Here is a 13,624-nt window from a genome sequence, read left to right on the forward strand (position 1 = left end):
TAGTGTTTAAGCCACCCAGTCTTTGTTATTTTGTTATGGCAGTTCTAACACACTAATACTGACAGTATTATGGATGATACTTGAAATATTTCCCAAAGGTTTGCTTTATTTATGCCTACCAAAACAGCATGGTGTACTACAATTAACCATACTATATCATATACTAGGAAACTGTTAATAGAAAAGATCTTAAATGTTATCACAACACACAAAAAAATTGTTTTTATGTGAGGAGATGGAAGAGCTAACGATGCTTATTGTGGTAATCATTTTGCAACATATACATGTAACAACTTACACCTTAAACTGCTGTATGTTGTATGTCAGTACCCCAATAAAGCTGAATGGGAAAAAAGTATGGGACATGGTGGCTTTTTCATCCCTTTCAGCTTCAATTACAAATATGAACATACTCTTCAGAATATATTCAGGCAAATGAAAAACTATATAAGTAAACAATATGACCATACATACTCACCTACTAAATATAATCCCTTCACCTGAAGAGGCTGTAGTGCTTCATAGAATATGGTAACAGACCCTAGCTGACCCTCCAGAGATGTGGGACATCCCCATTCACTGTCTTGGGTTCCAGCTGATATCAATTTGGTAATCAGTTTTGATTTTTCAGTTGCTCCTCCCCAGGAGACTGATGACAGAATTCCACCAAACGATGTCCGATGAGGGGTAATGGGAGAAGAAAAAGGTGGATCTGGGATTTGTGATGGTGGAGGAGTGGTGGTTCTTTGCCCAGCTGAACCAATGCAGCAGGAGATAAAAGGCTAAAAATAAGATACAAACAAAATAAATTACATGATTTTAATTACTTCTCTATCTTCATATTTACAATAAAACAGTACATACAATTGAGAATGGATCATAATGTGTGGATGTGTGTGTGTATATAAGAAATCATTACAGATGTTCCTGTTAGCCTATGGGGTTTGGATGCATTACTTTTACAACTCACATTATATCTCTCTGTAAATCTTGACTTTTTATTGAGTTTGAATTTTTTTTAATGTAATAACTTTACTATATTTTAAAAGAGAGAAAACTATTTTTCTCCCTTAAAATATGTAAGGTCAAGAAGGACTAGGACAGTCCCAGAAGGACTTAGGAATTAATCTATTCCACTATCTTCAGAAAAGGCTCTTTCAAATTTACCAAAAATTCTCAAAGAACTTTTACACTAATGTTCGTTAAGAGTCACCTCAGTAAATAAATCTTACCTTACACCTGACTACGATGTAAAGGTTTACAGTTACTTCATTATTGTTTCAAACTCAATGGAGATGGAAAAGAGCCCATCACAATAGTCTCTAAGTACTTGGTGGGCTTTATTAAATGCTCCTTTGCTTTGTTCTATTCAATTTCTTTGGCTTTCTGCTACATGTCTTTTCTCTAGACATTAATTACATGTTTCTTCCTTGAGTTGTTTTTTATTACATGTTGTCTGACTTCATCTAATGATAGGCTAACAGACTTAAATATTAACTTACCATTTCCTAGTATATAGAAAACACTTTAAAATTTATGGGCACATATCTAGAATAAACAGAATGTTCTACATTAAACTGAAAAATTTAATGAGATATTAATCAATTGGTCCCACAAAGAGTCAGTTAGATGTGCTTACTTCATTCATGGCAGGAAATCTGAGAGGGGCAGACACCTTCTGCTGTCCATTGTCGTAGATATAGACAAAGCTCTGACCAAAGGGCCTTTTTCCAGGCATGTGGACAATAGTTATATTGTGCTGTTAAAATAAAACATGCATTTAAAAGACTAAAATTACATTAAGTCTCTGGAATGACAAATATTTGCAGAATATTATTCTATAACTAGTTTGTGTGAACAGAACATTAAGATTAAAGTTAATTAAATGCTGGTTAAAATGATGTTCTTAAAGTGAATAACAATTTTTTTCAGAAGTATTATAACAGCACTTATATCTATTCTAGAAAACTTATACACAACTGCAACAGCACATTTTCTGCATTTCCCAAGTCTATGAGTATTTTCAGAATCAATATTTCTAATAAGAAGCATTTTATATTTTAAGAAAAGTAACAGAAATTCACTATTCTTAATTTATGTTCTTATTTTAAATTGAATTTCAAAATGAAATTGATTCTAGAAAATGAGATATTTCATTTGAATTTTTTAGAAAAACAATGATTATTAACTGAATTTAAAATGACAATGATAAACAGCATTAATCTCCTTATAGATTAACTTCAATATGAATACAATTTTAAAGTGAAAATTAAAGAACCTGAAAAAGCAGATGACAACTCCTGATATACATGCACCGAATATATGTTTTTAAAGAAAAGAATTAAGTAGTTAAATGTAATACCCTAAAGCCTTACCCAGAGGGAATCACAGAAACTGTAGTCAGGAAGCATAACTGTAGCATATTCTCGTTTTGTGCACACTGCCACAACCAATATGCCTGAATGGGTAATAAAAGCTTCAAAACCCATGCCACTTCCTGTAAAAAAGCTAACAAAAATATGTATTATCATAACTTTTGAGGTCAGGTGTCCAGTTTTACCATCACTGAAACACACAAAACCATGTCATCAGGAGTATCTTTATCAACAATGCTATCTAATGGCTTACATTCTAATCTTGCTTCAAAGATAATTTTTAAGTCATTTTTGGGTGTAAGAGTTTAGTTAATTATAAAAGGTAACTACAGAAGTGTAATTCTAATAGCAAACAACAGTAAAATTTTAAACTTTCAAATCTTCAAAGTTCTTTCAAATAAGATTCAGAAAATATGAATAAAGTTCTAAAAATCACCAGGTGTATTAAAAATTATTAGTTACTTAAGTAACTAAGTTTGGATGTACATACACATAGGTTTTCTGATACTTCATATATAGCACCTTCAGTGGAACACAGAGGTCACTCACCATTCATTTTCAATTTTATTATTCCCTTTTTCTCCACTTTTACACTTTTAAGAAGAAACTTTGTTTCCAAACTTGCCTCAGAACTTATGAGCAAAACATGTGAGATATGTAATTAATATTATGAAAGCAATAAAGCACTTACAACTAAACTGTGTACACAATGATGAAGAAGCTTCAGATATTGTACATTTAAGAAGTAGATGCTTGGGGTGAGGATTTAATAATGTGTGTAATTTCTGAATCACTGTGTTGTATACTTGAAACCAATATAATGTATGTCAACTCCGATAAAAAAAATAAATCCCCTCAGAAAAAAAGAGCAAATATTTTGTTTGATAAAAGATAACAATATGCTTTGTTCTGAAAAAAAATTTTTAAATAAAAATCAGATGATCAGAAAAGGTTTTTCCTGTTTAAGAATCACAGCATATATTGTTCTGACAGTATTCACTTATATTCCATAACTTGTACCAGTACCTGTACAATTGTTTTCTTTTTCCTCCTTTGTTAGCGTTGCCAAGAGTCAACTGACCCTGATCTAAGCAAAACCAAGCACTGAAAGAAAACGCAGACCCTGGCCATTTCTGTATGGAAGGCACAGAAATTCCTGTCATACTATGTGACAAATTAAAATACTGAAGTGCGCTCTCTAAACTTTGCTTTCGGGCCATTGTCAGGATTGCTCGAGTCACAGGAGTGGTGTAAGGGTGAATATACTCAGATTCATCCACTCTCAGCAATCTTAGTAGTCGACGGATTTCTTCTGAGCTCACTGACTGACTCCCCAAGGATCCATGAAGTGCAATCAAGTTCTCAGCACAAGTTCGATGAAGGTAAGAATGGAAATCAAGGGTTTCAATGATTCGAATTCCCATATTTGCATTGACACAAGTAGTTCGACTTTGCCTATTAATACAACAAATTCTTTTCAGCCAATCAGAAATGAAGATTTGCAGCTCATGGGATTCTAGCTCTGGAAGCCACTGGATAAGAAGCAAGAGAGGCTGGACATTACTAATCCCCAAAATCCCAACTGAAGTGTGGTCACCCTCTATAGCCTGTAAAGTAATACAAAAGACAAAAAAAGGTTAGTAGCCATCTTTGATATGGAGATAATGGAACTTCATTTAATAAAGCTGCAAAACTCACCATATTCATAAGTTCTTTAAGTAGTTCCAGTGGTGGCTGACCCAGGGATTTTAATACTTCAAACATATGGGTATAACCAATTCTTTCTTTAAATACTTCCTAGAGAAGGGGTAATAAAAGAATCAAAGCACATTTTTCAAAGACTGAATTTGCTGGAATATTTAAAATGTATACTTGTATTATTTAAAATAATACCCATTTAGGTTAATCAACTCAATATTTAAAAGGGTATGAATTCAATACTTGTCTTTTGTTAAATCATATCTTCATCTTAAAATAGATTCCATATATCTTCTGATATACAATGTGACAAGAATCTACCAAAATAAATGAAATCAGCAATAATTATATATTATAAAATTATTATATTACTTATAGATTAGGGCACAAGTCACTGCCTTTATTTTCTTCACTTGATTCATAATTAGTATAGTATTACATGAAGTCAAAACAAAAATGGAGAAAAAAATGTGGAGACTTTAGGGGTAACAGGAGTCAGAAAGCAGCTTCAAAGATCTAGATTAAAGAGTCCTGGTAATTTTGAGTAGTGACCAGAAAAAAAAAGTGGATACAGTTTTCACTCTGCAATTTCTATCTAAATGGCCTGAATTATCTGAAACATTGAGTTCACTTTGGTAAGGTCTAAGTCCCATGTATATTTGAACTTGTAGGAACACAAAGCCATCAAGTAAAATACAAAGACAGCCAAAAAACCTAGCAATACTAAATTGGTCCAGTAAATTAGGAGAAAATTTATATTATCATTTTTGAATCAAAAGATTTAAACAAAATGAGTAAGACTGGTTATTTCTGAGAAAGGAACTAGTTGCCTGTGGGCCAAGAGTAGAAAGAAAATCTTTTTTCAGAGGGCATTTTAAAAATAACCTTTTGAATTTTAAGCCATGCAAGGCATTACATAGTTAAAAAAAATTATTTCAAAAAGACTTGAACATCATTTCATGTTAGAATTTCATAATGGAGTGAGAACAAGCAGCTATTACACTCATAAATCAATTACTCAGAACTTAAAATGATTTTTTTCCTTACATAAACTATTATAAATGCATATTAGATTCCCAAACCAACCTGTAAAAGTTGTGAAAACCTATTCAGTAGGAATCTAACCATAAGTTATATACAGCAACATTTACAGGGCAAAACTTAGTGTCTCCTAACAAAAACCAATGAAGGCATGGCTTAGGAAACAAGAATTTATTCATTCATTTCTGGTACTAGAATGATAAGGCATGAAATACATTAGAGGCAGTGGATAAGAAGGTAAAATGGTAAAATAATAAGAGAGACAAACATTTATTAAGCACGTACCATGTGCCTGGCACTATGCTTGCTTTTTCCCTTTACTCAAATGATCTCACTAATCCTTAAAACTACTCAGTGAAGAAACTACCAGCACAAAATCAGCATAAGAGGACAGCAGGACAGTCAGAGGCAGTGAATGAGAAGGGAAACAAAATTCTGAAGGTTAGTGACTACAAATAAAGAAGCAAAATTTCCATGGCCATCTGGGAAAACAAGTCCTAAACTGATAGGACTATTCACATAGAAAATGTTTATATTCTAAGCTGTAGTAAACTGACCGAAAAGTGAAAGAGTAATTATTTTATTAAATAAGAAGAACTATGATATAAATTTAATGCTTTAAACACAGTAACCACAGAATCACTTAAAACAATCACTTCAACATTTCAACACCAGTACTGTCTTCCCATTCATTGAGCTACACTGTAAATCTCTATTAGCTTGCTGTTCAGTCATCAATGTCTTATGTAATTCAAAAGCAGTGCCCATAGGTATTTGTCTTTAAAATTATCAGCAAAATGATTCCTATACTCAGGAGATATTTTGTGAACTACTCCATATCAGGCATAAAACCATATGTGTTACACACTTTCAAACATACTTTGGGAATATATAGTGAAAACTGATATATATTAAATAACATTTTCGAGCTTAGGGATATATGTTTCACCTTAGCAGCTGGAGATTTGTTCATTACTGCTGTCAAAGCCTGAATGGTTGAAACAGCCAAACAATCCAATTGTCCCTGCAACATCTATCAGAGGGGAAAAAACAACAAGAAATTAACAAATGTGTTCAAGATTTGTATTCAGTTAGGAAACCTTTGTTCTGAAAACCTGAAAAAATAATTACTTAACATGCAATGCATTCCTCTTCCAATGAAATGGATTTCTGAAACATAACCTGCAAGAAAAGCTACCTACTTGACAGAAAATAAGCCACGTGTCAAGAAGGATAAGGCTACATTCACTCATCACATTAAAACATTTTAGGGAAAAAAACCCCACCAAGGTTAAAACATGCTTTTTAACAATAATGGACAATCTCCAGAGGAAGGGAGGGAGGTCTATCATTGGAAATCCTATTTAATTTTCCTTTAAACATACACTTGAACTTCCTAGATTTAAACATCTTAGCATGTATAATAAAATGTCTAAAATATCTTGTCTACTTAGTCTCCACATGCCTGTATTATAATTGAAACAGTATGTATATACATAAGTATATATACCAATCACACTTGCAAACAATAAGTTTTATTTACTTTTACATAAAATGCAGAATTTGAGGCAGAAACAGAAAATGAAATATTTATGTGTTCAGCATTGTCATGTTTTTGAGGGGCAATTCTTAATGCTAAAAGTTGTAGCAAAAAAATAAGAATCATCTCCATTTGTCTATTTCTGTTTAAAGCTTCATCATAAAGAAGACATATGTCAAACTTCAGGGCAGTGTATATTATAGCAAAAATACAAAAACAAATTGTAACATCAACAATATTAAAAAACTGAACATGACTGTTGTATCATCAGGCTTAGTCAACCATTAAAGCAAGACTAGAAAGTTGTGAAAACTAACAGTCCTGGAAATCTGTTTTCAGGTATATATTACCTTGAACAATCAGGGAGTTGGGAGTGCTGACCCCTGCACATTCAAAAACCCCTGTATAATTTTTAACTCCCCCCAAACTTAGTAGTTACTACTAAGAGCCTACAGTTGACTGGAAGCCTTACTGATAGCAAAAACAGTCAATTAACAGGTATTATGTATATGTATTATATTTCTACAATAAAATAAGCTGGAGAAAAGGAAATATTTTTTTAATTGTCATAAATCTCCAAAAATTTTTCCAATGTATTTATTGGAAAAGAATCTACATGTAAGTGGACCCACACAGTTCAAACTCATGTTCTTCAAGGGTCAACTACATTATGACTTAGTCACTCCAGAAATAGCATTTTCCTCTTTCCCTCCCATTAGATTTTGAGTAAAAGGGAACAGATTAGATCTTTCCTGTTTTAAACTAAGCTCTATCACTTTCAGGCAAGTTATTTAAACTGTTATCTTTTTTTTTCTTTTTGCTATCATTAATGTACAATTACATGAACAACATTATGGTTACTAGACTCCCCCTATTATCAAGTCCCCACCACATACCCCATTACAGTCACTGTCCATCAGCATAGTAAGATGCTATAGAATCACTACTTGTCTTCTCTGTTTAAACTGGTATCTTAATTTTTGTTGTTTATTATTACATAAAATATATGTATTACATATGTAAAGAAACATATAATATGCACTATAAGTTTTACATATAGAATTTCAAAGAGCTATCCTAGGCTTTAACAAAGAGGACTAAGCATCCTACAATTAGGAATATTAACAAACCTCTAAGAATGCTATTTTAAGTAGTATTAGTCTGTATAAGATGGCTTTAAGAGGGACTAACACTTATTGAGAAATATAAGATGGTATTCTGTAATTCATATTTCACATACAGAATAGAAAATAATAGATTATCATGTCTCTTTTTAACCACAGCTCTGTTTATAATCCTGGACATTAAGATAATGTTAATAAAAGATATCATGTACGCTTCCAAATATTTTAGGGAAAAAAATGCAATTTTTGTAAGTAGTTTTTGCCTATAATGTAATGTATTGTGAAAAGCAACATAGGTTGCATATTTCTGCCTTGTAACCATATAGAGATGAATTTTTAGAAAAGAAAAATGTTAAGTTTTATGCTAAATTAAACTCAAAGAGTTCAGCATCTTCTTCCCTTCCTCCAAGATTCAGGTTGTCCATTGAATTATAATCATTATTTGTCAACAAGAAGCAAAGAATCAAGAATTAAAACTGACCATACATATTCACAAACAAAGCCCTAAAGTCCCAGTACACCACAATGCTTAGAAAAAGAAGCCCCCAAAATATGAAGTCACCACCAGGTGGACAGCACTAATGTTGGGATCCCATTCCTGTACTTTATATCTCCTCAAACTGTCAAGAAAAACACGTGGGTGGGATACTCTTGATGGATTACATCAACCACCAAGATTTCAACTGATTTATCTTTTGGATGAAAGCAATTTTTATTTTAACTTAATGTCAAAAGTAATTAATGAAGATTGAAATTAGATAATGTTTGTGTATTTTAAGACATAAGAAAAGTACAGGAATAGTTGCTCCCATTGACTGATTTTGGACTTCAGCTGAAGCAAGATGCAGACTTTGCAGATACCTGGTCCTCATTCATTTCTGTCAGTAATTTGTTGGCAAGGTCTTTCTCATTCTTGTCTGCCACCTTATTGTTAGCATTTAAAAATAGCTGTTAAAAACAGAGATAAGAATAATGAAGAACATTAAACTGTTACCTATAAATAGAAATGAAGCTTCAATGGATTTCCATGTCTCTTGAAAATAAATCCAAGAATCCATTTGTATATACTGCTTTTAAATGGACAATCAACTACTCACTTTTGGATTACAAACTAACATTAGTTATTTCTCTCTTGGAACTCACAGTTACTAAAATAAGAAACAACAGTAATAATTAAATTAGTTAATATTTTAAATTCTTAAAGAATCAGCAGAAAATGCCTCACAGAAAAGAGGGAAATGTGCTACTGAGACAAGCTAAAAATACTGTAGTAAATAGACAGTAAGGGTTCTGAAGCCAAGTGTTTCTTAAGTGCTATTTAAACTGACTTTAATAAGGTTTCTTTCTGGAAATATTTTTCAGAGTCTCAAATACGTTAATGTGTGCTTTGACAAAGGAGGTCAGTGTGCAGCATTTCCCAAATTTATCTAACCACACATTTTGTTAAACATTCTGTAATAGTGTTCTCAAAATGACTGAGAATTGGCTGTTTATATTAATTCATATACTAGAAAGGGGAATTAGGATTATCTCTGACATACATGGTGACTGCCCTCTTCTGAAAGAAAGAAAAGAAGTAAGTATTTTTGTTTAAGTATATAAAACAGCATCCCAAAAGATCTCAGTCACAGTTTGGACAAAAAGAAAGATTATTCAAATGAGAGTGAAAAGGGAATGAAAGATTTATAAAGGAATTTATCAAAGGCATCCTAACAAGGAAATCCTTAGTATTTCCTATCATTTCAGAAATGAGAAAACAGCAGCCTAAGCATATGCTGAAATAACATAATATAAAATAAAGTGGATAAAGTTATGATATGATATGATATGATATGATATGATATGATATGATATGATATGATATGATATGATATGGTATAAAAGAATATACACAAAGAAAGCTGAACTTAAAAAATAGATTAGTGCATACAATATAGGCTTGGGAATCAGAAGCCTGGATTTGAACCTTGATTTCACTACTTATTAGCTGTCTGGTTTTAGGGAAAACTACTTAACTTCCCTTGAGCGTGTTTTCTCAAAAATGAAAATAATATCTCATTAAATACGTGTGCAGAGTAAATGAGATAATTCATGCTTGGTTATTAGCATAGTATCTGGTACATAACAAGGGCTTAATAAATGAAAGTTGATATTATTATCAGCAAATATTTTAAACATAGTACTAGGACACAGGAATGCTCAAAAGTGATGAAAGCAAAAGTGAGTAAAGTCTTCCCAGAAAACAATCCATATCAAGAATCTTAAAAACAGTTCTTAGTCTTTATATCAGTAACTGTAGTTCTAGAAATCTACCCTATGAAATAGTCAGAAACTCATACCAAAGTTTCAGAACAGAGATGCTCACTTCAGCTTTATTTTCAATAGCAAAAAATAAGAAATCCCCAAATATCCAACAATAGTAAAATAAATAAACTATAGTTCACTGATAGACTGAAACAGAAGTTCTCAGACTTTATAGTCTCATGGGCCCTTAACACTCTTAAAAATTGAGAACCCCAAGGAACTTTTGTTTATATGGATCACATCTACCAATATTTACCATATCAGAAAATAAAATTTAAGACATTTTAAAATACTTGTTTATTTATTCAAAAAATAGCAATAGACCCATTACATGCTGACATAAATAATATATTTTCATGAAAAATAACTATATTTTCCAAATATACCTTAGTGAGGATGGCACTGCTTTTGCATTTTTGCAAATCTCTTTAAATGTCTGACTTAATAGAAGACAGATGAACCCACATATATGCTTTTGCATTCACTGTTATGATAATGTTTTGGTTAAAGTTTATGAAGAAAATTAGCCTCGAAGAGAAATGTTGTTAGGATTAGATTTTGCAGATTACCTACAAGGATCTTCTGAAACCCGTACTCTGGAAAGCTGCTGGGTTGAAATTTGCAATCATTAAAAACAATGTTTTGAAAAATATACAATGGTCTATAGGGAGACTCATGATGTAACACATTTAAAAGCAGGACATAAAAATATTCAGTAGTATTCCAATTTTGGAAAGGAAAATATATTCACATTAAAATATATATGCAAACATATGAATTTTACAATTTTAAAATTTAAATATTATATTTATATACTTTTCAAAATGATTAAAATATATTTTTATATTTATTTCCTCCAAAATATATTTTGATTATGTGTTGCTCTGGAATCTAAATAAAAATCTCTTTTAAAAAGATGAAAAGAAACTTGCTCAAGGTCACAAACGCAGTATGTAGGAATTAAGCAGGTGTGACTTTTGACTATACCATTCTATCAACTCCCAATACTCTTCTACAAAGCACCCCTCAGTTACTCCTTTCATAATATAATCAAGTCACTCCTTTCATAAATTCTCATTCCTACTAAGACTGTTTTGATGATAAAATTTTGTTGTAGTTAGTTTTAACAGGTAGATATGGAGAAGAAAAATAAATAAAGAAGATGAACAAGACCACAATATTACTAAGAGTTTTCCAGAATCTATGACTAAAATCCTCAAATGGAACTTTACATATTTACAATATGCTTCAATGCCTATATTTTCAAAAAAATGATTTCAACTCCAAGCAGAGTGCTAAAGTCAATGTAATGGTTGAATCCTTATCTTTGGTACTAGAAATCTGCTGTTATTTTCTTCTCAGTAATTCAAATATCCTTGGACAGTTTAAAAAAAATTTTTTTACATTAATCAAAGCATATCACCCTTCCAAAATGCAGTATAGCAAAATGAAATAACTCTTAAATGTTTACAGTTCATCACACCTATCAGGAAAGATAAATGTATGATAGATAAGTACTTTATAGTATGATGAAACTCATTTTGACAAACCCAGAAGGCTTTACACAAACACTTAATGAAATTAATGCATACTCCAACTGTTGGGAGAACCTCATACAAAAAGTAAGTACAGACACTGCAAAGCCTAAAGTTTTCTATGTAAGTCATAAATTGTTATGCTACATTAAGCTTTAGTTAACAATGGCTCTGAAGATTTAAAAAACAATTGTCTTCATTCTGTATTACTATTTAAAGTAGAATATATTATTCATTCCTTACTGACAAAACACAATTTAAACAGAAATCAATCACATACAACAGTAGCATCCCATAATAGATTTGGGAACTTAAGTTTCACAAGATTCCGAACATTTTTATATATTGAGGAATCTATCACCTACCTCCATCAAATATGTTTATTAATAAAATCTGCAGTTCTTTTACTTAATGCATAGAAAACATTTTTTCTTTGGACTAAACAGTGAACTTAAGAGTAACACAAATACAAAACCACATACAGCAATGAACTTAGGGTCAGAATACCTGGGTAAGAAATCCTACTTCCAGCTATATTAGTGTTAACCTTGGGTTAATTATTTAACCTTTTAGGACATATTTTTTTATTTATACAATAAAAGAGTTAGGCAGTTTATTTCAAAGATTTCCCCTAATTTTTTAATTCTCTAATGTCTTCTGATGAATCTACAGTGATTCTGACTAGAATATTCCAGAAATAAAGATCACTATCAGTGGGGAGCTCCAGGGTCCCAAAGCCTGGCTTTCCCCTCTGAAACAAATTTCTTCTCTAGCATTTCCTGCTTCAAAACAAAGTGTGATAAATAGCATCAAATATTTAAATTTTAAAACACTATGATTGTAAACAAGTTTCCAAATCTAAATTACAAGAAATCTAGCCTTACCATCATGAAAGCTATGCCAAAACAGCTTTATACTTTTTTAAAAAGATGCTGTTAATGATGATATGACAGAGATTTTTATTATATCTGAGTTTCACATATTGAAGAAAAGCACATACTAATAAATTTTAGTAGTAACTAATTTTAGCCTAGTGATTTACCCTTCAATAATGTGTGGCATGCAAGTTCTCCACACATGTGAGATTGTGTCTTTATCACTTTAGTTGCCTTTGTAAGTGCTTTTTTTTAACAACAAAGGTTTTGTATTTATCTTATGCTGACTTTATCTACCTAGGATTTCTTTCCCAAGAATGATTTGTAAATCATCTTGACTCTCCTGTGGCAATTTAGGATGTTCATCGACATCATACATATTAATTTCTATTTGTTTCATCAATACATTCTTTACTATTTTATGTAAGTTAAGCAATATAGTGATGTAAATGCATTCAGGGATATCCCTCCTAACAGTGTAGAAAGATTCAAGGAGCTGATTATAAAATCCTTATTCTGGAATATTCTCATAGAATCAGAATGAACCCCTAGTATTTTTCAGCAGGGAGTCCATGAAAGGACTAACTCAAATAGAAAAAGAAAAGGTCTTTGAAGTAGTTTTATTTTCAAAGGTTTCTCAAGAAGCTGTCTAAAAAAATTGATACCATCTTGAAATTTATGGAAATATAACAATCAGAGATAATAGTTATTATGTATTCACACATAAAGCTGCTACAAGTGTTTGAAAAAAATAAGAGAAATAATAAGAAAGTTGGTAGTTTGTTACAATAACCTTAATAATATTTCTATTTTTCTACTTTTCTGTATTTCCCAATTATTTGTAACTTGTTTTTATATAATGTTCACTAATTTAAAAGACAAGTTTATGCCTTTGATCTAGTAATTCTACTAGAAATAGAAGTTCTAGTCTATGAAACTTGAAAGAGTTATGTAATAGCAAAAACAGGAAGCAAATTAAGTATCTACCAATAGGAAATACTTAAGTTATAGTACATTCACTTAATATAATATTAAAATCAAAATTATGATAGATTTAAAAATATTATAGATATTAAAAACAAAACTTTGTAGATATTAAAAAAATAATACAGAAAAATACTAATGAAATAAC

The 13,624-nt window shown here is 31.2% G+C and overlaps 1 protein-coding gene across 3 annotated transcripts in view; it reads right to left on the reverse strand.

Moving 5' to 3' along the window:
* The window catches only part of NBEAL1 (neurobeachin like 1), a 241,124-nt gene that overhangs the window by 145,012 nt on the left and 82,488 nt on the right, over positions 1-13,624 (reverse strand). For 2 of the 3 annotated variants that reach the window (XM_073218319.1, XM_073218320.1), the window contains 7 exons: positions 8,640-8,726; positions 6,064-6,147; positions 4,074-4,172; positions 3,402-3,982; positions 2,376-2,508; positions 1,640-1,759; positions 479-782 (listed from right to left, as the gene is read on the reverse strand). In XM_073218319.1, the coding sequence (XP_073074420.1) occupies positions 479-782; positions 1,640-1,759; positions 2,376-2,508; positions 3,402-3,982; positions 4,074-4,172; positions 6,064-6,147; positions 8,640-8,726 (1,408 nt within the window). The remainder of the gene's footprint in view (positions 1-478; positions 783-1,639; positions 1,760-2,375; positions 2,509-3,401; positions 3,983-4,073; positions 4,173-6,063; positions 6,148-8,639; positions 8,727-13,624) is intronic. The other variant, XM_073218321.1, reaches the window with a different exon arrangement.

The sequence above is a fragment of the Manis javanica genome, chromosome 12, assembly GCF_040802235.1.
Source record: "Manis javanica isolate MJ-LG chromosome 12, MJ_LKY, whole genome shotgun sequence".
Taxonomy (NCBI): Eukaryota; Metazoa; Chordata; class Mammalia; order Pholidota; family Manidae; genus Manis; species Manis javanica.